Below are 27,163 nucleotides of genomic sequence, written 5' to 3' on the forward strand. Positions count from 1 at the left end.
TATATATATATATATATATATATATATAATTTGGATGGAATCATGTTATTTTAATCCATATTTATTGGTAAACATTGTTGAATACTATTATTATTCATAATAAAAGGTTAATTAACTTAAAATTAGAATGTAATTGAAGTTTTAAATGAGATTCTATATTCCATTCTAAATCTACTTCTTTTTTGAGGAATAACGCAGTGCGTGTGTATATAGAGATAGATAGATAGACACACGGGTCTCATATTATTATTAGAAATGTTATCAAATGTTGAGAGAGATAGATAGATAGACACACGGGTCTCATATTATTATTAGAAATGTTATCAAATGTTTATTCACACATCAGTATTTACAAAAAAAAAAATTGGGGTACTTAACATTTTCCTTAATATCTTTCTTAGCCGTTTTTAAAGGATTTTAAAATCTTTGAAATCAAACATTAATATCTATTAAATTGGATTACATTATTATCTTTAGATTTTGTATAAAGTAAGATGTCATTGATGCATTTATTCTTTACATATCATCTCTATATTTATTAGAGGATAATATATCTTATATATATATAGAATTGCAACACAGAATATCGTGTGAGTTGTGTAAAAAATTTTAAAGAGTGATATACATCTAGTAAAGAAATGGGAAGTTATTCATCTCCATCATCATTCCGAGCAAGTACTCACTCTAATTTTGAGCAATTGCTTCGTTCCCTCACCCCAAAAGTTCAATCAATCCCCATTCATGAGGTATAACTTCATAAACCTTTTTAATTTACTAATTTTATTAGTTTTTTTGAAAAATTTTAACTTTCTTCACGGTCTAGTAGTAGACCATTGAAATACATTTCAATTTTTTTGGTATAAACTAATGTTTTATATTTATTCCATATATCTATTTTTATTTAATTTGATCTATCTTTAGTTGATTCATCTAATATTTTCTTATTATTTTGATCATCTAAAAAGTATATATACTTAGAAAAGAAAACTAAACATTTTTTTAGATTTTGGTCATCTTGCATTTGTGGATCCAAAACTTTATTGATCTAAAAGTTATATCTGACATTTGTATAAAATATTTGTATAACTTATTTAAGCATGTTCTCTTGCTATGTGTTGATTACGATCTAAAAGTTAATCTAACATTTGTATAAATATCCTTATCATTTATTTAAGCGGAGAACATTTATCTTGCAATGTGTTGATTGCAGAGCTATTTCTTTGGTCTAATTGAAGAAATTTTTATGGAAGCTAATTTATGATTTTAAAATATTTTTTTTTTATAAAAGTAGGCTCAATATATGTTTTGGCAATATATTTTCAAAATTAAGTCAAATATATCCATATTGTTATACACAATATAGAATTTATTATTAAACAAGATCAATAAAATTTAAGATGAGATATTATATATGTGAAATATATATAATACACATCATAAGATGTTATATTTCATTTGTTAAGTTTAATTGGTGTTTAAATATGTTATTATAATCTTAACAAATCATTTTATTATAAAAAGCCAAATATTATGATAATCTTTTTTGTCCTTTTCAATATGTTTTTTGTGGAGTGTAAACTATACCTACTCCAATAAAAACTACTAGAATAGAACTAAATAGAACCTAATGCGATTAAGTAGAATATACCTGGATGGACCAGATAGGCCGGGTCTAAGTGGGGTCGGACGGGTCGAGGCCCAGTGGAACCATTGTGAGGCCAAGGTTTGGCTGTCTTAAGACTGTATGGAGACTGTCCCCAGACTGAGGAGCCTTGGCGAGGCCCTAGCGGGTGCGGGGTGGATTGAGTGGGGGTGAGGATGGGTCCTAAGTGGTGATGACATATAGGAGTTGGGTGATGAGATACAGGGGTGGGTGAGGTGATTTAGGGTTTCACTTGGTTTCCATTTCATTTTTTATTTTAGTGGTTTATATTTGAGCAATTGCATATATATATATATATATATATATATATATATATATATATATATATAAAGATGATACTAACTTATAAACCCTGCAATTCACCCATGATTTTTAATAGTTAATACAATTCTCTTATCTGTGGTTAAATTAATAAATTATTATAATATATTGTTGATATGATTCAAACTTTAGACCTTTAGTAGCTTAAACATCTTAGAGTATAAATTTGGGCAGCCTTTAATGTGTTTATTGATAGAGTGAAAGACTGCAAAAGGAAGCTTGTATAAACTTTCACCCATTTTTAGAGCTTCACCCTAGGGCTGCCTTTCCCATGTTATGTCAAAGGGTAGTTGTAAAAGTGATTATACATAAATATAATGTATATAAACTTTTTCACTAAAGTGAGACTTATTGATTGTAATCATTTGTATTGGACGTACTTGGAGTGCCTAAGATGGGAAGTGGAATCTATTATATCTATAAAAATGCATTGCACACTTCTTATACTATGTTTGTTTTTGTCTTCCTTTTAGAGCTGCATCCAGAACTTTGATGTAATGTGGAACCACCCTGCTCAAAAGCCAATCACCAAATATTTCACTCTCCGTGATCTTTGGCTGTCTTTCGAGAAATGGAGTGCATACGGTGCAAAAACAAAAGTAATGGTTAACAGGGAGGAGGTTGATCAGTTTTTCGCTCCGTCCCTGTCAGCAATTCAGATATACACAAAAGAGCCTTATGAAAGTGAAAGGTACAATAAAATATCTTTATTTTCAGCTGTATCATTCTGTTTTCAATTGTTATTATGTTAGAGGTCGATGATAGCATGCAGATTATGATAACTTACTGTTTCGTTCTCCCAGAAATCGAGGAAAGAATATATCACTCCAAACTGATGACTACTATTTTAAACCTTACTTTGAGTTTGCTGAGAAAGTGTCTCCATACAACAGGACTCCCCTTTTTGACACTGTAAGCTTCGGGTTCACATTTTAAGCTTGTTAGGCGATGATCATGTTTCTAAGTAGGTACTATCTTAATAATAAACATTCTGTGCATACCAATTAATTTGATGCAGGTAGAGAATCTTTCAAAGTCAAATCCCGGCCTTCAGACTTTGACAAGTATTGATTTGACCCCTTCAAGCTGGATGTGTGTGGCCTGGTTTGTTTTCCGTAATACAAATTATTTTCATGTTCATTTCTTTTCCTAAAGCTAATACTTGACGATGGCTCTCTGATATGTAGTTACCTGATACCTTTCTGTCCACTAAATTACTTTGTTGCTTTCACTATGAATTTAGATATTCAAATTGTGCATTGTATCATATATTGCTGTGATAAATTAAGATTGTTGCAGCAGTTCTAAAAATTGACTGTTCTATCATTTTATGAATTGCATTGTAATTAATACACATGATTTGTTGTTGATATATCCCCTGTTTTTATGTTTCTTTAAGGTACCCTATTTGTCAAATCCCGAATATTGGGATACCTATCAAGGACTTTGAGGCTGCTTTTCTGACATTTCATACCATATCCTCATTCTACCAGGGTAAATACTCTATGACCATACTTTTGTTCGTATCATGTGTCTTCGATATGTCACTGCCGATGTTTTGTCTTAGTGACGTCATATCAAAATTTACATGAACCTTGTGCTTTTCAGATTTTCACCAAGAAGGTATGAGCAGTTCTGGTGTTCAGAGCAGTCCATCAATATCTCTACCACCATTTGGGTGTGCAACCTATAAGGTTCAAGGGGACATCTGGTTTAATCATGGGCATTCAGACTATGGGAGCTTGTCTCATCTCAATAAAGCTGCTGAGTCGTGGATAAGACAACTTGATTTCGAGCACCACGATTTTAACTTTTTCACTAGGCAAACTGGCCATCATCTTGTAGGTGCCAAGCCCTCAGCCAAGCCCTCTGCTGAGCTCTACTTTCCCTGTGTTCCTAATTTCAGTGGATTCTGGCCGTGATCTGATTTATTTCGTGCAAGTAACTATTTTTCAACGGCAGTGAAATGACGTGTATGTTTATATAATTGAAGGTGGGACTGCAAGATCTTAAGAAAAACTCACCTTATTTCCTAAACGCTTATTAGTGACTAATCTTGTTGGTTTTTGAAATCTTGTTTTAATAATTAAGTGTTTCCGAGTATGCGTACTCTATTAGCAAAATATTTCATTATTTCCCGTTTATAATACTTCTTGTACATGCATACATACAACTTCTTATCATTAGTCTAGGTTCATTTTGGGTCAACCCAAATATAACCCGAAACCAAAAGACTTGACCCAAATTCATATTTTTCGGGTAGAATTCATGTCGAGTTATCATGCCGGGTCCGATATTGCCACCCATGCATGCATCTATACAACTTTTTTCATTGTAATGTTTCATTGTTTTCGGTTTGTAATACTTCTAATATATACAACTCTTTTCATTGTACCAATGATATATATATAATAATCCGTGAATCAAGATGGACTAATTATTCTCACATAGAACCTAAGTAAAGATATCTCGATTTTGAAAATTATCAAAACCTAAGTAAAGATATCTCGATTTTGAAAATTATCAAAAACTTGGCTAGTCAGGAAAAGTCGGATGCTGTTTTTTCAAGATTGAATATCATATTCGAACAATCCTCGTAATCATAAAAAAAAGTGTGTATTTCATTATGGGCCTAGCAAAAGAAAAATCGGGATGAAATCTTCTGCAAGATATCACCCTTCAAAACCGGACATGAAAGTTTGCATTCACTCGGCTCAAGTAGGTACATAAGGTTTATTTAATATATTACATATTACACAGGTTAATACGCAAAACGATTACCGAACTTATGGCCAATTTGCAATTGGGTCACTGAACTCAAAAAGTTTGCCAACGGATCACAAAATTAGATCTAAATTGCAGATAAAAACTTGCATTTAGGAGACTGTCATTAGCACAGCGGTTAACGTATTCGGTTAAACTCAACTGATACTAATTTATCTTTTTTTTTTTAAGTATCAGTTGCCTATTAACCATATTACACTATTTATCTTTAAAAAGTTTATTAGTTATTATAAATAAAATTTATTTTTTAATAGAAATAAAAAACCGAAGCGAATTTGAATATCCGATTTATAAAAAATAGTGTTCCGGATCAGAATTAGAAATTATTTAAAAATATGAAGGGAATATCTGGTTCGGTTTTCCAAATCAAATATCCAGATCTGTATATTTTTTTTAAACTGGACACGGACCAGAAATTTGAATAATATAATTTTTGGAAATTTTGCTCGCCCGTACCAAAAAGTATAATTTTGTCAATCTTTTCACAATATTAAATATGTTCAATTTGTTTAATTCATAATTTAAAACAAAACAAAAAAAGAATGCATATGAAGAAAACATATATATGAATCAGATATAAACTTACAGTCTATAAATATATCTCAAAATAGGTAAGTAAATATATATAGTAATCGACACTTGTACCGAGACTCCTTACCATCTTAACTAGATGGTCTAAAATTTGTTCAAAAAAGCTAACTTTCCCTTCTCAAAATATAATAGTATCTATTCAACATTTATATTTAAAACGTTTACTCCTTACGAGGCAACAACACAAAAGTTCTCACAAACTCAAGTATTTAATTTACATGTATATTAACAATTTCTATTTGAGATAGAATTTGAACCCAAATAAGCAGAAAATGAGGATCGAAAAACATGAAGCCAGAGCTACACAAAATTTTACGAAGAATTGTGCATTTAGAATTAAATTAAGGAACAAAAGATATTTTTAAGGTCGACATGTCCATAAAATATAAAAAGTCAAAAAAGGAGAACAAGGGGGTTTCAAATTGGATAGTTGAGATCGTGGGGTATAAGAGAATACATAATTGTTCAGACTTAAAATAGCTTTTATATGTTACTTTACATGAAAATTCTTATATGTTGCTCCTAATAAACAACATACAAAATTTAATATAACACGTTATTTCTATTGACGTCGAGGTAAAAAGTGTTTTTATACATTAGCATTTACTCAAGTATTCAATCAATCGTCGAGTGTCCTATATGTTAGCTACGTATATAGGTTTGGTAATTTTTGAACCATGCAAAAGATAAATAATAATTTTAATACATGTCAACTATTAATTAACTGACATATATATAGAGAGAGAGTAAAGTTCTATGGAGACCACTTTTTTTTGAGACCGTGGAGGCCGTTTATGTTCTGCAAGTAAAATATGCATAAAAATATTAAACATAGATGTTCATCAATAATTAATCCATAAAAATATTAAACAAATGTTTGCAGAACATTTGTTCAATTTGCAAAACATACACAATCTACTTATTAAACATAGATGTTCATCAATAATTTTAATGAATTGGTGATATTTCTTTACAAAATAATGTATTCTGCAGTATTTTAATTTGCAAAATTATGAGTTTTGTAATGTTTTTATGCAATATTTTACTTGCAAAATAAAGTGGTCTCCACGGTCTCCAAATAAAGTGGTCTTCATAGAAATTTACTCATATATATATATATATATATATATATATATATATATATATATATATATATATATATTATATCTGACACAAAATAGGTCACACAAATAATTATTAATGTCCAGTAAAATCTTAGTTGTATGCATCATCAGTCCAGCACCTCAAAAGTGTTTTTGAATAATACGTCTTGACAAATAATTGTTTGATTTGATGGATTAATTATTTATGAGTATACTAATTTTATATTGTTATATTTTATATGTGTATAACATAAACTAGAAATATAAATGAAGATAATGAATAAACTCCCCACAAATAGTAAAAAATATTGATATAGCTTTATCATATTTTATTCTCTTTACTGAATATACCCTCAAATACTAATCTTTTATCTCATGAAATACAATTCACTCAACATTATAAGCGTTCACTACAAGAAAAAGGTCTTTTAGCGACCGACTATCAGCGACCACGGTTGGTCGCCGATAGGTTTTAGCGACGGAATCCGGTAGCTGAAAACTAGGGGTGGCGATTTCGGGTAATAAGTCGGGTTCGTGTAGAGTTAAACTTACCTGGATTTTTTAAACTGGACCCAAACCCGACCTGACCCAAATCGGGCACAGAAAAATAGACACGAACCCGACCTGTTGTAGGTTAATTTTACCAGAACCCGACCTGTTTTGACACGAGTACAAAATGGGTCGTGTCTGACCCGACCCGACACGACCATGCTCTGAACAGTTTAACAAGCTGTGGACAATCTCAAGACATTTGTGTAACAAGCTCATTTTAGATCAGTTGAAGAAAGTAAATACATTAATCTGCATAGAGCTACTTGAAGCTGAGATTCAAGAATATATTAAAATCACCACCACTAAAGCAACTGTGGTAGATTAGAATGTGGAGAATACCATAAATTTCCAAGACATGTACATAAATTATATAATCAAAATCAGCAGCAGGGATCAAAACTATTACACAAAACACTTTAAACAATCAATGAGAAATCTGGTATTAGATGATAGTAATAAATGAGAATATATGATGGCCGATCGATTTTAGAAGATCTGAGTGGTGGCAAGTGTTCGAGACGTTGTGTGGAGAGGAGAAAGAGGCGATAGATCATTTGTTTTAGATTTTAGGGTTAGATGGTTAGTACTTAGATTGCTGATAGAATAGAAAATAGGTTTGGGTAAAGTGGGCTGCTTAAGATTGGGCCCAATGTAATATGTATATATGTATTGCTACTATCATATATAATATATTTATATTTAAATGATAAAATTAAAACAGGTCGGGTTCGGGTAATTCGGGTCTACCCGAAAATGACCCGAAAATTTCGGGTACAAATTTCGGGGACTTTCTACTGACGGCTTTTGGCGACCGAAGTTGTAGCTAGTCGAATTTCACATAGCAGTGACTAGTGGCGGACCTGTGAAGGGGCTGGGGTGGGCCTTAGCCCGGGCAAATTTTTGAATGCTCAGAATTTTACCAACCTCGATGCTCGTTTGGTGATCTTTAGCCCCGTACAGAATTTTTAAAAGCCCAATCTTCTTCTCACAATTCTGGTTTAAAACTATATCAATTAAAGTACCCGCTGTTTACTTTAATGTTTTCATATTATCATATCAGAGTTAAGTTCTATGTAGTCCACATATTTACCGTAAACTACGTATGTTCTGCAACTATAGAATGACATAAAAACATTGCATAAAAACTTTGTTCTATCATATTAATTATATAATTTATCATTTTCTTTTTTATTTTTATATATTATCTTTAATTAACATTTTTAATTTTTCATACTTGTGTAAAATACTTATATAAATATAGCATTAAAGTTTTTTTTAAAAGATAGCATTAAAGTTAAAATTATAAGCAGTTTTATGTATAAGTTATTATTCTTTGTTTTATGTTCACACTGATTTATTGTTTTTAAATTTTCTAATTTGTGTAAAACACTTATGTAAAAATAGCATAAATATTGAAAATATCAACAATTTTGTTATTTTATGATTTATCTTTTTTTTTTCAAAAAAATTTACGTTATTCAATGTAAAATTATTAATTATGATTTAAAATTCATAAATGAATATATGATTTATATATTTCATAGTACATAAATATTATAAACTCAAAATCCATTTTGACTGACACACAAACACACGGGAGTTCGTAAAAAGAAGACATGAATTTTTCACACTTAAAATTACAGTATGACTTTTTTCCCTTTAGTCTCCACTATACACCTGACAAGTGACAACCTTTAGCCCGGGCAAGGCAGAAGTTGTGGGTCCGCAGTGACTATATTTGTGACCGATGGTCGCTACTTTTAGCGACTGATATTAGCTATAGATTGTCGTCGCTATCTGTTGCGACGGATTCACTACAGCATTTTTGTCGCTAAATTTAGCGAACGATTGGTTACGGATTGCCATAGCTAATACAGTTACAGTTATTTTCGACCGATTTTGGTTGCTAAGTTTGAGACCTTTTGCTACTAGCATCGGTTACTGCTTACGGTCGCTAATGCCAGCTACCGGTTATCTATCATAGAGTTATAAATGTTATGAACGTTTCGCACTTGCATACCTCTTCTAAAAATTATATGCAAATAATTAATGTTTCTGAGGTACAAATTTTATTATACTATGAGCAACATTATATAATGTTACTTTTATGTGTTTAATGCACATAGATTTCATAACTTACAAATGACACTTAGACGCGAGTTAATTTATTTAACTAATGATGATTAGGGTTTAATTTAAGAGATAATCAACATCATTGTAATAGGACCTATAAATTAAAATTCAATATTTAACTTTAAATGTTAATGAAGTCGCCACATTCATTGCCTTTAGTATTATAAGTTTCATTTATTAGTTTATTTTAAACGATATATAACATACTAATTAAATGGTATCTACATTAAAACCTACTATATACTACTTAGCTTTAAAAAGCTAGTTTACTTTTCTTGATAAGATTAAGGGAGTAACATGATATTTTTATTACATGAACTAACTATTTAAAACTCTTAATCAAATTGTATAATCAAAAGAACTTATTGACCATATATCACATTCAACACGACGCCTTAATAGCACTTTTTCTACCACTTCAAATGTTTGATCCATTCTTTATAAATTAGCAATTTCTTGCCTCTATCTTGAGCAACTACTAATATTTTCTGTATCCTCTCGACTAATTACTTAGTTTGTTGAATCAACTCTAGTCTTAAGATCTTCCTTTTCCAAATTCATCTTAACAGAGTAGATATCTGCACTTTCTTTCATTAAAAGTCTCGTACACAGCCATCCCAACACTAGAATGATAACTAGCAAGATGAGTAATTAATATCTCGTAAACAGTTTTTGAAATTTAAAACTGCAGAGTATACTTGTTGGAGCGGAATGATGAAAGACATGAGCTGGACTTGGAAGATGAGTTCATCTATATCCTTCAACTAGCATTTTTATAAAAATATCTATCAAGCGTTTAACATGAAATTCATAACTTATTTTCTATTATAGAGACGTTCTTGTGTTTGTAAATTTTCTTTTGTTCAAATGTGCTGCAACTTTTTATCTTGTAAAATTTGATAATTGTGTCTTTAATATTAGTGATTTTATATTAATTACCGAGTAGTTAGTTAATTGTGTATACAAAAATACTATCGAATTGGGACAAGATTTGGGGTACGCAACATTACTATAATATAAATTTCACCATTCCAATAATACAAAATCCTTGTCTATAATCATAGACAACCTCTTTTGGCTCTTATGTTGGCTATATTTGGCCCACCTCTAAAGACATATAACAAGATTTCATATCATTTATTATCGTATTAAAATAATATATTATACTTATAACAACTTGAAATAATATAACACATAATTTTTGAAATATAGTCAATATATTATAGTACTTATAACAACTTAAAATAATATAACATATCATTTTTAGAATATAATCAGTATTATCGAAACAAAATGCTTGAACAAATTTTACGTAAAGTCTTTAATGTCTAATTTAGACAATACCGTTGGAGATGCTCTTATCCTACTTAAAAAAATTTAAGAACATATAAACGAAATTAGTAAATATAAATCTTTTCCTTAGTTTGTATAATTAAACCCATAAATATAAGATAAAAAAATTAAGAAAACAATATTATTATTTATCAAAATATACAAGAAAAGGAAATTTCTTGAAAGTTTCCTCGAACATATCGACCTTATCAAATAGGAGTGACGCTGCGTATGTATGCCAAAAATAGACTCTCTTTTCCCGTAAATACAATAGACGATTTCTGATATTATCTGAACTTAGCTAGTGCCTCCTAGGACCGTCGACAGTGGTACAGTAGTAGACGAAAGTGACTTGCTTCGTAGCAATCCTGCCACATGCCTCGTCCAATTTATGCTGTGTTAGTTAGGCTCAATGGAGACCAAAAACTTTAAAGTACTAGAGAATACAAGATCTATTGTTAAAATAATCTGACAATTAATGGAGATCATTAAATATTCTTTGTCCTGCATTTCTATTAATGCAATATTAATAATTTACATTGTTCTTATCCTGAATTTCTAATAATGTATTATTAATATTCTTGTCCTGCATTCTTGTTTTAGTTTTAATTCAAAACTATCTTTATAATTTACACTATTCTTGTGTTGCATTCTTAGTAATGTAATATTAATAATTTGTCCCGCATATTTGTGATATATTTAAGTGTTAATTTGTCTTGCAACAAATTCAATTCGTTGCAGGACAATGACAATGAGTTCAGTGCCAATCATAGCAATGTCCAACTACATCTTTGTTTTGTATGTAATTATTATTTTATTATTTATTATGATTTCGGTGATTGATCAACGCCAATATTATGGAATAATTATTTTATGTTATGCAAGATTTAGAAATACTGTTCCTTGTTCACCGATTTAGAAGTGCAGGACATGATAGGGAGAGAAAACGAATGTGCAGGACAAATATTTGTAGCCCTTGGATGTGTAAGAAATAGATAGTTGTGATTAAGTCTCTAAAGCCTCCAAATAATCTAATCTCCATAGAACTTTCTTCTATAATATGATATTATATTTGTTAAGTTTTTTAAAAATGAAGAAATGAATGGGACATTTCAATAAAAAAGTGTAAAAAAATTATTGCAAGGAAGAGAGTAGTATAAACACCTGTTTCAAATTAAGTGACCGGGCAATCTCAAATATCAACATATTTTTCCGGCAGATCAAATATTCATACATCGAGTACATCTAAGCTTCCAACTCTTAATATATTTATAGTAAAATATATTTATAAATCAAAATTTTATATTTCTTTAATCTGGTAACAGAACACTGCACAAGATTATTTTCGAATATTGAAATCCATCCAAAATATAAAATTCTTCAAAACAATATTGTCACGAATTAAACTTTTGGTTAATTCTCTTTCTCTTCTCTTGTTCGAATTTATTATTTTTAGACCTTAAATTAAGGGTTTTTGGAATATTTTGACAAAATTTTAAAATTTTGGTCAAATTTATAATTTTGACCAAATTTAGTTGAAATTAATTTCGGTCATATTCAATCAAAATTACTTATTTTTGACAGGATTTTTAAATTCGACTACTTTATATACGTCCACCTCTGTTCCCGTCGAAAATAATGTTAATCTCAAACTAAATTATCACTTCTTTTCAGATATGTATGCCTGTGTGTCGTCTTCCTTTTCATCGACTCATTATCTTTTGGCCTATTTTGCATAAATACTGCCATTTATATAAAGATAATTTGGGTGTGTTTCGATGGAACTCAACTGTTTTTGTCCAGTTACCTTCTGTATTTTTCTTAGGGAGGCCTTATCTCTTGCTCCACATAAATCTTCTCTTTAAATCTAGGTCTCAAAAAATCGAAATAATATGTGAAAATATGCCAAAAATGTTTTTCTAAAATGCAATTAACAAGATCTTAAGAGTGAGCAATAATGGTACCAATATGCAGTTGGATGGTGGTGATGGTTAACAAAATATAACGTATTGTTTCACTTAATGCTTTACACATATGCATGTACACGTGTTCGTGCATGTGTATATGGGGCGAAATGGTGAAGAAAAGCAACAAGTAAATGCCTATGTCATATACTTCTGTCTTTTATTTAGAATACAGATGGTAGCTTAAATATTGATCTGTAACTTGAAACTCATAGAGGCCTCACATATCAGTTCGGTGGAACTTAAATCTAGCATAGCATCAGAGAGAATTTTCGCCTGAGTGAAACATGGGAAGTATTTCAGTTCCATCACCTTTGACAAAAGAGGAATCAAATCTCCAGCGCTTGCTTAACTCACTTACTCCGGTTGTTCCTTTGAAACCAATTCCTGAGGTGAATCTCTGTGTGTTTACATCTTGTTGTGCTTTTTCGATTAATCATGATCTAATGTTTTTTTCCTTTAAGCCCGAATTTTTTACATAATTTTGGAATAACATATATATTACTTTTTGCCTACTTGCTAATTGAATTCGCATATGGAATGGTGACAGTAGACCTTCATAGAATATACTCTAGATGTTTCCTGGACTTGAGAAATTAATTAGTAACTGTTTAAATTATCTGTATTCTCGTAGATACTATTTCTTTGTGTACTGTATGTAGCTGCATCTGATCTAGCTAATTGTGAATGCTAGCTGATTCGATCTCTTGGCTTAATTCAATCTGTAAGAATTTGCAGACATGGAGAGAGAGTCTCTTTTTACTTCTGAGTAAATAGTCCTTTTAAGAAAGGAAAAAAGGGGGATTATATATCAGTATCTATCTTCAAAATCAAAAGTTCTTTGACTGATTAAAATTATTCATAATCATTAGTTTCATCTGTTGAATGACCAGAAGTACTGCATTGAAAAGTTCAACGGAGAATGGAAAAATTCTGAGAAGCCTGCAGTTAAGGAATATTTCAGGCTTCGAGATATATGGACATGTTTTGAAGAATGGAGTGCATATGGTAGAGGAACTGAAGTGATACTAAACAATGGGGAGAAGGTCCAGCACTATTTTACCCCTTATGTATCTGCTGTTCAGATTTCCATCAACGAAGGGTATTTACAATCATTTCTCTTTCCCAATTAGTAATTTCTGACTTGGTAAGTGATTATATGCTACATAGAGATTGCTAATCAAGTTCATCATTACACATTTGTTTACTGTAGAATTCAGAAAGTTGATAGTACTGTTGGCAATGCATCTTGTAATGGTACTACTAAATCTTTGAGCGCTGAGAGCAAGACTAATGAGGTCCTAATTAGGTCTTCAAGTAACAACTCTGGTAATGGCAAGTTTTGCGATTCCTCTTCTGGGTCATATTCTAGCACTGACCATGAGCGAAAGGAGGTTTGCTTGCTCAACCGCCATTTTGAATATTATGATAATCAGAATCCGTATACCAGGGTTCCATTCTTTGATAAAGTAAACACTCTCTTCTGTACTTAGCAAAAAAAAACTCTCGTCTCTTTTCCTTTAGTTACATGTTATTGTCTTTGTTCTTTACTTTTTGACAAGAACGTATAATACAGTGATTACCTTTCTGTGCTTATGAATTAACTTTCCATTGCAGATTAAAAGTCTTGCTCAAGAAAATCCAGGCTTGCTGACTCTGAGAAGCACTGATTTGTTGCCATCCAGTTGGATGGCTGTTGCCTGGTATGTAATCTTGGTGCAGAAATATAAACGTCATAGATGCAGTTTTTGACATGCTTCTACTATTGTGAGAACCCTAAAATTACTATATACGTTTTCAATTTTGTCGGATTCAGAGATAATTCAAATTTTCCCTTCCAAGTCATTGCTAGAATGCCAGAAAAAAATGATAATTATTAATATTTTGCGCTCTTTGTTTGGGAAGCTAGCAAGCATTTAATCTGAGTAAGGAGAATTGTCGTCTGTGGTAACTATCATTTATAATTGTTGTCGCTTGGCCAGAATTGTTGAATATTGTAATTGTCAGGTTAAAAGATTTAAACCAGGGCGGAAAATGTGACGTGTAGCTGGCACATGAAATTTTATTTCTTGCATTAGAAACAGAATAGGTATAACACTTATTCGTTACAAGATTAATTAATATATAGTAACAGATCTTCTTGCTTCTCTTTAGGTATCCTATATGCCAGATCCCTGTTAAAGGAGTTGTGAAAGAGTTAGACTTCTCTGCAGCATTCATAACATTCCATACATTGTCCTCCTTCCATCCAGGTAAAAAGGATATCTGCCACGCAGTTACCTAGATCTCCCCTTTAGTTTGTATTATATGAGTCGGCAACAAGCATTACATTTCTGATTTTCTTCATTGTTATAAATATTACCATTTGCAGATACTGGTGTAGATTCTAATCATGATGAGAATGCTGAGATTGGGGAAACAAAAGCCTCAGTGAACAAGAAACGAATAATGCCTCTTCCGCCATTTGGCCTGGCTGCCCTAAACCTGACAGGAGATGTCTGGTTAAGCAACGGTCACTCTGATGAGGAAAGGTATGCTGATCTTTACAACGCTGCCAGTAGCTGGCTACAGGAGCACCACTTTTATCATCATGACTTTAATTTCTTTGCTAATAACTCCCATGTTAGAGGGGGAACATTTGGTAGAGAGATCTAATGAGACTATAAACCTTGATCAGATACTTTTAGGACTCTTCTATTTTCTGTTGACTATCCTAATTGACATGTTGTGTTTTGGTTGTAATTGTTGAAACCCCGGCCCAACCCTCTAAATTACATTTTCATTCTAAACCTTTTCTCAGAAATTTGGTTTTCTATAGTTCTAGTTCATTTTATCATGAATCGTAATGCATGATAATATTCCCTATTAGGAATCCATTAATCATTCATTCATCATCACAGATTACAGTACAGAGATATTATCAATCTATCAATATTAAGCATGTAACTTGTACTTGCATATGAACCAAACACAAGCACTCCAGATTATAAATATGAAAACAAAAATGTAAATTTGTAACTCTGATACATCACAAATGCCATGAAATTAAGGGCCGGGGCGTATTCAATTGGGATTTTAAAGTATTTTTTGCATTTGTGAAATCGGGGTGTATTCAACTCGGATTTTAAATGTATCAGATTTAATCTCTGATCTAGAACAGGAAAACCAAAAACCAAAAAATTATTATTTATTTTTGAAAGAAATTAACCAATATACACATCGTGAAATCAAATCTATTATTGTTCAACCAAACTTATTTAAAATTCCCTGCCAATCATCAAACAAAAGAAAAAACAAAAACCAGCTTCAGTTGAGGCCAGACCTGATATTAAATCCTGGAGGGCAAGGGAGCATATGTTCATCCCCATATTCATAATGACCTGCGTTCTTATTAACCAAAAGGGTATCGAATCCCTCGTTTTTCAAGCTTTGGTTAGCATTGAACATCGAAGAATTCCTAATCATCTCCATCTCTTTAGCCCTTTGGATTACATTATTCTTCAGCGCTTCCATGGACTCTATATACTTCTCGAGCTCTCCCAACTCAAACTCGTCAAAAGGTTGTTCCCACCAAAAAGGACCACCCTCCACATCATCATCGACTTTCTTAGCCTTCTCATCTTCCAACTTCTTCGAAATCTCTAGATACTCTTGATTAAACTTATCATTCATGCGCGTAAATTTGACCTCATCTCGGTTTATCAAAGCATTTTCGGGTGACTTCACCGAACTTCCTCCAAGATAGGAATCAACAACAGAGTCTACATTCGGATGTCCGAAAGCGAAAACTCGTCCTCCAGGAGACTCAACAATCAGAGCTGTTTCAGCACCAGTTAAAACACAAAGCTCGCTGGCTTTCTTGAAAAGACCTGTTCTTCGTTTCGAAAACGTCACTTGAAGGCTATTCCGGTCGTCTATTTTCTTCATGTCTATCTTTCTCCGGCCCTGAGTTTTCTTCTGCTTCGACATCTAAGAAAAACCCTAAAAAAATATAGTCTTGATTTTTGGGAGGAAGTATGAATATGAGCCAAGCTTTGAGAATATGATCACTATATATAGTTTAATTATGATTAAGTTATTAATGGCATTCTGCCTCCACGTAATTAATGGTAGTAATTATGGCTATTTCTTCCGTGAAATTTATCTTCAAAATCAATTTATAATCTCCAGCTGAGAACAGATAAGGTGATTGATTTCAGTTATTTAAGCAGAAAATCGACAAGGTTATCTTTCATGATTCTGCACAAGGCTTGCCTTGCTGCAAAAACAGGCATGACTGTAATTGAGGTGTCTTTCCTTAAATTATTATGAGATAATAAAGAATAGAAAAATAATTATATTTATATTTGAACTCATTGCATCTTGAATATGCTCTTTACAGATAAGCGATTTCAAGTACTAATTAAGTTATCAAAATTTGTTTATGATAATGTATGTATTTCTTTATGATGTCAATATATTTATTACATGTGTTATACTAAGTTTGTGTGGGTTTAAAATTTGGATTTTAAGTAATTTTCGATTTTAATGTGAAAAAATATATGTTTGTGTAATAAATCAGAAATCGGAATTTCTGTCGGGCACAGCGCATGAAGACGTGCTTTTTTCAATGACTTAATTTAAAAAGAATTATAAAAATTATCAATATGAAATAAGTTACCCATAAATCATTTCAATTTTTATTATCATATTTTTAATGACTCATAAATCATTAATAAGTCAAAATTATTCAAATAAATATTTTAAACTCACATAAATCATATTACGCGTTAAGGCATGAATCATAAGTCATATTACGCAGTCATAAGTCATCTGTGTAAATGGCCTAATCTGTTGTAATGGTCCCTTCTAATCATAAGGTATCTCAAGCTCTTATCCAACCTTCAATGCTCGTCAAAATTGAAATCCCATCAAAATCAATGTATTTTTCAGTGTATTTTAAATTTTTTGAAATCCCACCAAAATCAATGGGATTTTAAAGCATTGTACTTAAATCCTATAAACTCTGCGATATTTTATCAAGAATCCGCAAAAAATCAAAATCACATACAATCCATTAAAATCCATAAACTAAAAACAATTCATTAAAATCCCAATCGAATACACCCCCGTTAGTACTACTTTTATGTAGTGAAAATATTGTAAATAAAATCCAACCACCAGTACTATTTCAAAACAAAGTAACAATTATTTTCAAAAAAAAAAAACAAAGTAATAATTAAAAAAGATGTTGTGATCCAATATTGTGCACACTCATTTAAGAAATATGTCATAGGCACATGTGCGAGCCATAAATTCATCACCTTTGTTTTCATTAATACTTTTAAAATACTTGTGACTTGTGTGAGCCATACTTGTGTATGTTGTAAGACATTTAAGTTTATGTAAAGATAGTTTAACTTATGTACATGGAATTAATGATGGACGAATATAGATTTAGGATATGGTGTAACTTTTGCACATGAATGAATGTTATTTATAAAAGTTATGGTTTCTTATATCTAATTGCGTCATCGATATATTGTGATTTTGGATGGATATTAATTGTGGTACACATTGGTTTTAGATGTACGTGAATATATGTATGGACAGGTTAAATATATATTTTGGATGCCAGATTTTGATAGGAAATCAAAAAACAAGTATAAACAGACAAACTTATGACGAATTAGTTGTAAATTAGTGTTTCCGCAACTTCAGACATCTGTTCATCACATATTCCGTCGTAAGTTGCTTATTATTCTAGTGGCAGATGGAATCCACTTATATGAAAATTTACGAAGAAAATATGAACTTGCGACCAAATTTTGAACTTGTGACGAAAACTTGAATTTGTGACCAATTTTTGAACTTTTAAATCATGCAAAAATGACGGGAAAAATCCGTCGTAATTGGACCATTTTACGACGGATTTAGTATTAAAAATATGTGGTAAATAGGCTTATTTGTTGCAGTGCAAGCAAGAATTTCTCTCTACAAATTTCAAGAAAAAGAGTAACGCGTGGTCATATTGATGCGTACGTGTGATCACGTCAAAAGTTGAAATTATTGTTGGAAATGTAGGTTTTAAGCATCACATTGTCTAATCATTTTGAGTAGATGATTGTCGCGTGCATATGACAAGTGATACCTGAAGAGTGTTCTTCTCCGTGAGAGCTTTCCGAATCGCGGTTCAATTACTCAAAATGATTGATAGATAATGATTAACGGATGAAGGAGATATGATGATCTAAAATTGGTCCCTTAAGAGTGGAAAATATAAAATAGAATCTTAAGTCTGATATTCAAAGAAAAATAAAAAGCCTTCAAAGCTTTATATAGCAATGCATTTGTGTAGTGTTTAAATATGTTATTAATGTACGGCCCCCACCATCTACGTGCGCGAGGAAATATTGTAGATTCGCAAGTTTGAGACTTTTCCACATGTGTAATTTACGGACACGAATGCAGTAGAGAAACGGGCTGAATAAACCCGAACTAGTTTTGATAATTTATCATTATCACTAGGCTTTGGCTCAAATAAATTGACTTGAATAAATTCTAATTTTGTTTTGAGTTGATTCATCAGGTAAAATCAGTTCCGTCTTAATCATAGATTTATTGGCATCAACTTAATTAATTGTGGAAATTATGTAGCGCACAAGACTCTTGGCACCCATAAACATTTCTTAAGTTTGTTAGGGTTTCAATATCTCTGAAACAAGGCGGCACAAATCTTGATCTCTTAAATTTGTTATCCATTGGTGATAACGTTTTGGCTCGATTTCAAACTCGCTGAAAGTGGTGGTGCAGAACATCACTATACTCCATTTCATCCCGAGAGGCTGTTTGCTCACACATACGATGAGGACAAATAGGCTTTAAAGAGCCTTATCTTATTCTTTTATTCTATTCTATCATTGTTCTCACCCGTTTATTATCTTCTTATTTTCACAGATATAGTAACAATTGTAGCTGTTCAGCATATATATTGGCTACAAGGCATGATATTGGTTCTTTAAGATGTTATCTGACTCCAGTTATAATTTTTTTAGTTCCAATGATAGGCAAATTAGGATAGGGTCCTGGTGGGAGTTTTTGATTGGATCCATCATCTCGAGAGAACTGTGTGGTTGGAGAACTACAGGGAGAAAAGGTATAGAAATGTAGGCAAGCTGAAGGAAAATATGCTAGTCCCATGGACTTCTATAGCATGATAAAATTGGATTTGAGTAAATTAAAACTAAATTATATCTAGAAACTAATAAGAGCGAAAGGGTAGAAGATCTAAACTTGTTCAAAAAACTACCAAGTCCGTCTAATAAAAAATTGCATGAAGTTGCAAGCTGACTGATCCCTGCAATATAATGTATATCCTCGGTCTATAATAGTGTTCCAATTCTTTCCCTTAATCTATTTATTTAGTCCCTACCATTTTGAACTGCAGTTTACGAATCATGTCCTTTAACAATGTTTAGTGTCAAGTCTGTCATACAGGAAGTATTAGAGTGACTAAGAACGACTTGACTACGAACAAAACAGATCATGTGTGAAATGTGTTAATCGTGATCAAGTTGGAGAAAGGATGTACATAAAAAGCCAAAGAATCATCTTCCACAGACATCCCCAACTGCAGGAGGCCAATTCTTTGAAATGAGAAGAATGTAGAATCCTCGTTCAGTCGTTCTGCGAGTTGATTCTTAGTGGGGAGGTCACAAAATAGTCTTTAAACAGCCCTTGAATTACTTTCTCCAGCATAAAATGACAAGCTCTTTCGATGTGTTTCGTACACTGCTCATCAAATACGAGATTTTTTGCTAGCTGACTGATATCATTATAAAGAGTAATGAGGGTCGTCAGATTTGTGACACCAAGTTCTTGTAGACGGCATACAAGCCAAGTTATTTTACAAGCAGCTGAAGCCTAAGCATGACATTTAGCCTCAAAATTAACTGGACGACCTAGATTTAACGTATTGCTTCTTAGATTTTCACAGAACTGGAAATTATCAAACAACAGTCACTCAAAAGAATACGTGGCTATTATCAACTGACTTGATCCATGTTAATAAATAGAAGTCGTATAGGATAAAGGTACTTTCCTTGATAAAATAAAATTTACTACGAGGACTCTTATAGCATTAAATTTAAATTTACTAGCTAATATCAAAGTTGAAAACAGTAACTTACAACAAACAGATGTTAGGTGTAAACTTCATTAATTTGATAAGGGTTATGCCCAAAAAAAAGGCATGGGCCTCGACAGGCTCATAACCAAGGCCATATTCAGATATGGAAATATTGGACCAAGTATATTGGGCTCATGATTGTTCTGGACCGAGTCTTTTAGCCTCATCATTCTATTAGGCCATCTGAGTCTCTGCCACTTAGAAGGTTAGTGAAGACTTAAGGAGGACTCCCTATGGATCATCAATTCTAGGGGTCACCACAAAGATAGAATAGTGAGCCTAGGGCCTCACTATCTTATGGCCTCATTATTCATGAGGGTCATCATTGATGAAGCCTACACGCCGGGGGGTCATCACCCCAGAGCTCATTCTCTAGCTAGGCCCCCAAGCATCATCATCTCTACAAGTTGGCCTCATCTAAGGGATCATCTACTTTATTTTGCTAAGTCCTTTGGGCTCTCATCATTAAGGCTACGCCCTCTGCTTCGGGTTCCCTCACCCATAGAGGATGGATGCCTCTCTCGCCCCATATGAGGATGATGAAGACATGAAGGCTCGTTACTGGACCCGGCTCGGCCACGAGTATGATGTCGAGGTCTTTACCTCCGCTTATTGGATCATTATCTACTTTCCGACTCGCTCCATAACAGCCTTTTGCCATATGGGCCTAGGTCATGCGAGTGCGCGCCTTTCTTGACGGCGGCTTTCATGGTTCTATGGACCTGGGCCCTGATGGACCGGACTGACACCTAGCTCGTGCTAGGAAGTTTGGCCGGAAAAAACTACACGGTAACTTGAACCCCTATAAATAGGGTACGTAGGCCTCTTGTGACTCATAACATGATTCTTGCTAAGAATGCTTGAGAACATCTTATCTCATTTGCTCAAATATCAAACACAAGATCAGCTACAATATCCATCACTTCTCGTCCTATGTTCTTCGTTGTTCCTTCTTACAATCACTCAAGTACCCACAGTTGTTCACCAGTTTCTCTTTCTCCCGTTAACAATATGTTTGCATCATTTTTAGCGGTTCCTTAAGCTCATTAAGTGTACCTACGGGTGAGCAACAATTCCAACCGAACACAAACTGACCTAGACTTGAAAGAATCGAAAAATGAAATAACTGAATTTTTAGAATCAAATCGGGATGAATATGGAATCAAGCTGAAACCGAACTTTAAATTACAGTTTCGTTTAGTTATGAACCGAATCAAGATAAACATACATTTACTTTTGTTCACAATTTGTAAGCTCTGATCTAGCGTCGTGACAGACAAATAATTTATATATAAAATTTTAATAAAATATAGAATGTATTGATGAGACAAAGAGCCTGTTTGTCAGGGCTTAAAATCCGGGTTTTAAGCTGGAAAATGTTTGTTTGTGTAATAAGCCAGAAGTCGGCTTAAAGTCAAAAATAGGCCAGAAGCTGACTTAAAACCAGAAGTTAGTTTGAGGTACTTTTTTCGGTGACTAATTTTTTTTTATAAAAATTACTCATATGTCATAAATTACTCATAAGTCATAAATTACTCATAAATCACTATTAATTTTATCATTATATTTTTAAAAACTCATAAGTCATTAATAAGTTAAAATTACGCAAATAAATATTTTAAGCTCTCAGCTTATCAAATTAGTCGCGTTAAGTCATAAGTAATAAGCTCAGCCAAACAGGCTCAAACTATAATTGATGCCGTATTTTCATATAAAATTGTCCGAAATTTTAAAAAGTTAAGCTGTAAATGGTCGGTCCTCATCGAAAACTCAAATTCTATCCATTCAATTTATATAGATTATTTAACTAATATATATATTTCAAGAAATAAATGCTCGACTTTTCTTCAAAAGGCGTATTACAGAACACCTCGTCTAAGATTTTTCCCTAGGAATTGACTTCAATCTATAATAACTGTAGTATATATGACGGTGGTTGTAGAAAATTTAAATGAAATGATCATATTTTTCCAGATTTCGAGAAACATAAATGGTTATCTAGAAATGGGACACGCTGAAATATTTCATGTCTTTCTATGGCTTCTTGCGACTTGCGAGTCTGAACACAATCTATCCTGTATACCGCTGCAAAACGCCATCAACGTATAATTTCAACTTTTCTTTGCCACACACATATAGTTTCAACGTTGTATAGTGCACAACGTTGAATAATTAGCCACGTAGAATGTGTGGACAGCATTTTAGATCCAAGTTTATAAGATATATGAACCAAGATTATCCTCTGCAATTCTTGTGCTCTGTTCTTTATTTAGCCGCATAAATGCAGTAAAACCTATCATAATCAGCATCCAATTGTCAATCTTTTCTGTTGCTACGTTTTCTGTAATCTGTCAGACTCTTGATGATGGCATCAATGACCTGATCCTGCTCGCGTAAAGTAATGCGTCGGTCTTTTGTAAGTTGGAACACAATCTACGCTGCTGCAAAATGTCTGCAACAAATAATTTGAACATTGAACACCTGGTGCACAAGTTCTTTACTCCTGTTTTTCAACCATTTAATCAAAGTGCAAAAGTTGATTACTACTCTTACGGCACTATGGCGTCTCAATTTTCTTCATTGTCTGACTAAGTGCCCGTTTGTTTAAGAGAAGCACTTTATTAGCTTTTTTCATAAAACTTCTACTTCTTTTCCAAACACTTTATTAACTTATTTATTTCTCATTTCTAATTCTACTTCTTTAGTTTAAGCAAGAAGTCGCTTTTTTTTAATTTGCCCAAACAGCTTCTAAAATGTCTATATATATGAATTCACGCATTTTCATTTCTACACCGACAACATACAAAACTTTGTTATATATATAGCATATCTCAATCATCTCATCTCTCTCGTTTCTCTCTAGCAAACGAGAGAGAAACCACACTAGTTCCTGTAAATATGGATTTAAATTTAGGTATGATGGGTGTCTGGTGCATACTTCTTGCTTTTACTCTCCTCTCAATTCATAGAATCAGGAACAAAGCTGCTCAAAAACTGCCACCAGGACCTTTCCCCTTGCCGATTATTGGAAACATACACAAACTCGGAGAGCACCCCCATAAATCCTTAACCAAACTCGCTCAAGTTTACGGCCCAATCATGCGTTTAAAACTAGGCCGCATGACTTCCATAGTCATTTCTTCATCAAGCACAGCAAGGCAAGTCCTCCGAAAGCAAGACATCGCCTTCTATAATCGTCCTCTACCCGACGCCATACGTGCCCTCGACCATAATAAGTACTCTGCAGTATGGTTGCCTGTTGGGACTCGCTGGAGAAGCCTGAGAAAAATTATGGGCTCGAATATTTTTACGGCTACCAAGCTTGATGCTAATCAGCATCTGCGGAGTCAGAAGGTGCATGATCTTATTAGATACTGTGAAAAGTGTAGTCAGTGCGGGGAAGCGGTGGATATTGGTGGCGCTGCATTTCTGACTTCGCTTAATCTAATGTCGAACACTATATTTTCTAAGGATATGGTAGATTCTTATGAGGATGCAGAGGGTAAAGTGTTCAGGGACTTGGTGTGGAATACAATGGCGGAGATTGGCAAGGCTAATTTAGTGGATTACTTTCCTGTTCTTCGGTGGATGGATCCGCAGGGTATAAAGCGGCGATTGGATTCTCATTTGGCGAACCTGATCAAGTTCTTTGATGTTATGGTGGATGAGCGTTTGGAGCTGAAGAGGCCAGGATATCGCGGTGAGGACACAAGTTCAGCGGATGTGCTCGACGAACTTCTGAAATTACAAGAATCAAATGAGATTGATAAATCACTCATCCAACATATGTTTGTGGTAAGTCATAGATTACATATTCAACAATATTATGAAATTCAGTATTGTTAAAACAAAATTGCAGGATTTATTTGCTGCAGGAACTGATACATCTTCAAGTACGGTTGAATGGGCGATGTCTGAAATATTAAGGAATCAGGGAACAATATTGGTGAAGGCAAAAGCTGAGCTTGACCGAGTGATTGGAAAAGGCAAGATCATAGAAGAAGCTGATGTTTCTAGTTTGGATTATCTGAGATGTATTGTGAAAGAAACTCTGAGGTTACACCCACCAGCCCCCTTGTTGGTACCGCGCCAAGTGCAAGAGGAAGTTGAACTCTGTGGCTACACTGTTCCAAAGAATTCACAAGTGCTGGTCAATGCATGGGCTATTGGACGTGATCCTATGTTATGGGAAGATCCCTTGTCTTTTCAACCGGAGAGGTTCATGAACTCTGAAATTGATGTCAATGGTCATGGTTACGAGCTGATTCCATTTGGTGGAGGACGAAGGATATGTCCTGGAATGCCATTGGCCATGAGGATGGTGCCAATTATGTTAGGCTCCCTCTTAAATTGTTTTGAATGGGAACTTGAAGGTGGGATTGCACCAGAGGATTTAAACATGGAGGATAAGTTTGGGCTCACCCTGGCAAAGCTTCATCCACTTCGTCTTGTAGCAACTCCAGTTCCTTAAAAATGTTGAGGCGATGAGCTCGTGCACTTGGTTTTTATTTTCGTAGTAGAATCAAATTAATATATGTTATCTCAAGAACAAGAATATATTGTGGAGTAGTTTGTTTTTAAATCATTAGAAGCTTATAAGAACTATATATATGTGACATTCGATTCTGAACAGAATGAATTGAAATATACATTTACTTTTCTCATAGTTTATACGCTCTGATCTAGCTTCCTTACGGACAAATAGATTATTTATTTTTAGTCTAATACAAAAAAAAAAAAAAAAAAACTAAAACATGTTGCCGCTCCTATAAATAGACACCATACTTGAAATTGAATCCAAATCTCAATTGAGTTCGTGAATAATATAGTAAGTATATCTATATTAGAAGCAAGTTCTTTGTAGACCACAAAAACACCGGAGTATCGGAGACCAACATCATAACCGTCCATCCAATCCAATTCAATAATGATCAGTGTACCCTTGTTTCAAATATATAAAAAAAAAACTGATTATCCAAATACACACATGTATACGATTAGGATTTAGGGTTATGCTTTTAACGTTATTTTAGGAACAGTTATATGCGACACTAAAGTTACGCTCTTTAGTGGACGGTTTTTTTGTTCATCATTCCGTAATGTCGCTTTGTTATGCATAAACAGTTCTTGTACTGCTAAGAGTTCTCCAATATACCTCTAAATATCACTAGTAATGTTGTGCTTGAATGTTATGGTGTTGTAGTTAACGTCCTTTGTGGAAGGTTATTACGAGATCGTTCTGTAAAAAATCTTGCTACAATGATCTTCAGCTTAAAAGATGATGTTTATGTTTGTAACTGCCTATATTTTCAGGAGTAAAGTGCATTTTGTGTACCTGCACTTTAAACGAGACACCACTTGCAATATTGCACTTCTAAAACCACATGCAATATCATAGTTCATAACCTGATACAATTTATGCAGTCTCGTCTATAATTCTTAACGTTGTTAACAGACAAAGCGGTATTTTGTATAATTTCAGCTCTGTAACAACTTTTTTGTGCTTTTTTTGCCATTTAACGAAACTGCAACCCCCGAAATCATTCTACCGCCTCACATAACCCTAATTTTCCAACTAGCATATGAGACAATTGCGGGAAAATTAGGGCTGCGTGAGGCTGTATAATGATTTGGAGAGGTACGTTGCAACTTCGTTAAATAGCAAAAAGAAGCACAAAAGAGCCATTACAGAGGTGTAATTACACAAATACCCCTTTATTTGTTAAGGGTGTTAAGAATTATAGACGGAGTGCATAAATTGTGTCGAATTATGAAGTGTGATATTGCATGTGCTGGTTTTAGGAGTGCAGTATTGCAAGTGGTGTCTCGCTAAAAGTGCAGACACACAAAAAGCAGTTTACTCTATTTTCAGAGTAAGTTACGGGATATTCATATTGTATACTATGTCCATATCCCCTAAAACTACGGTGCTTTTAGCATACGTGTTAGTAAATAATGTTTAACTTTTATATAATGTATAGGATAATCACACCCGCACGATCTAAGTTAATCCAATGGTAGAATTTTTGGTCTCCGGATACTACAAAAATATGAGTCCCACACTGAACCCAACTCATATATATTATTGCGCAACCAAATCCTACTTATCCTATTCTAGCTATAAAAGATTATAATATATTATGTATAATATTGTTTATGTTACATATAAGAACCGTTCTCAGTTTTTTCGATTTTTACTGTCAAGAATAGAAATAAACGGAGAATCAATATTTTCTAAATTTGAAGAACTGAATTAGATTCCTATAATACAAGACTCTGAAATATGGTACTTTTTTAAAAAATTTAAATTTAAGAAAATTATTTGATCGTAACCAAATTTGATATTTGATATTTTTAGTATTTCACAAATGTGATTTTGTTTATTAATAAAGGATATTAATAATTGTAGTATATGAACGTGTGGCTGAAAAAATTTTAAATGAAATCGTACTTTTTTCAAATTTCGGAAAAGATGAATGATTATATAAAAACTGATTTTTTGTACAAATAATCACTAACAACCACATGTTATTTGTTAATGTGATGAATTTTT

The 27,163-nt window shown here is 32.9% G+C and overlaps 3 protein-coding genes and 1 long non-coding RNA gene across 4 annotated transcripts; 3 read left to right on the forward strand and 1 right to left on the reverse strand.

Moving 5' to 3' along the window:
* Window positions 1-3,002: 3,002 nt before the first annotated feature.
* LOC135152084 (uncharacterized) lies at window positions 3,003-3,716 on the forward strand. Its single transcript, XR_010291256.1, has 3 exons — window positions 3,003-3,088; window positions 3,384-3,478; window positions 3,593-3,716. It is a non-coding gene; the product is annotated as an uncharacterized LOC135152084 (long non-coding RNA).
* A 9,014-nt stretch (window positions 3,717-12,730) lies between these two features.
* LOC108217292 (uncharacterized) lies at window positions 12,731-15,098 on the forward strand. The gene is made up of 6 exons (XM_017390130.1): window positions 12,731-12,835; window positions 13,316-13,545; window positions 13,657-13,837; window positions 14,061-14,146; window positions 14,598-14,695; window positions 14,815-15,098. Exons 1-6 carry the CDS (start codon window positions 12,731-12,733, stop codon window positions 15,096-15,098), a joined length of 984 nt encoding a protein of 327 aa, XP_017245619.1.
* Window positions 15,099-15,749: 651 nt separating this feature from the next.
* Window positions 15,750-16,412, reverse strand: LOC108217293 (agamous-like MADS-box protein AGL62). Its single transcript, XM_017390131.1, has one exon. It carries the CDS (start codon window positions 16,410-16,412, stop codon window positions 15,750-15,752), a length of 663 nt encoding a protein of 220 aa, XP_017245620.1.
* A 6,987-nt stretch (window positions 16,413-23,399) lies between these two features.
* LOC108216794 (geraniol 8-hydroxylase) lies at window positions 23,400-25,276 on the forward strand. The gene is made up of 2 exons (XM_017389633.2): window positions 23,400-24,405; window positions 24,470-25,276. The coding sequence occupies exons 1-2, from the start codon at window positions 23,509-23,511 to the stop codon at window positions 25,079-25,081; spliced, it is 1,509 nt and encodes a 502-aa protein (XP_017245122.1). The 5' UTR covers window positions 23,400-23,508; the 3' UTR covers window positions 25,082-25,276.
* The last annotated feature ends 1,887 nt before the right edge of the window (window positions 25,277-27,163 follow it).

Source organism: Daucus carota, chromosome 4 (assembly GCF_001625215.2).
Source record: "Daucus carota subsp. sativus chromosome 4, DH1 v3.0, whole genome shotgun sequence".
NCBI classification, from domain to species: Eukaryota; Viridiplantae; Streptophyta; class Magnoliopsida; order Apiales; family Apiaceae; genus Daucus; species Daucus carota.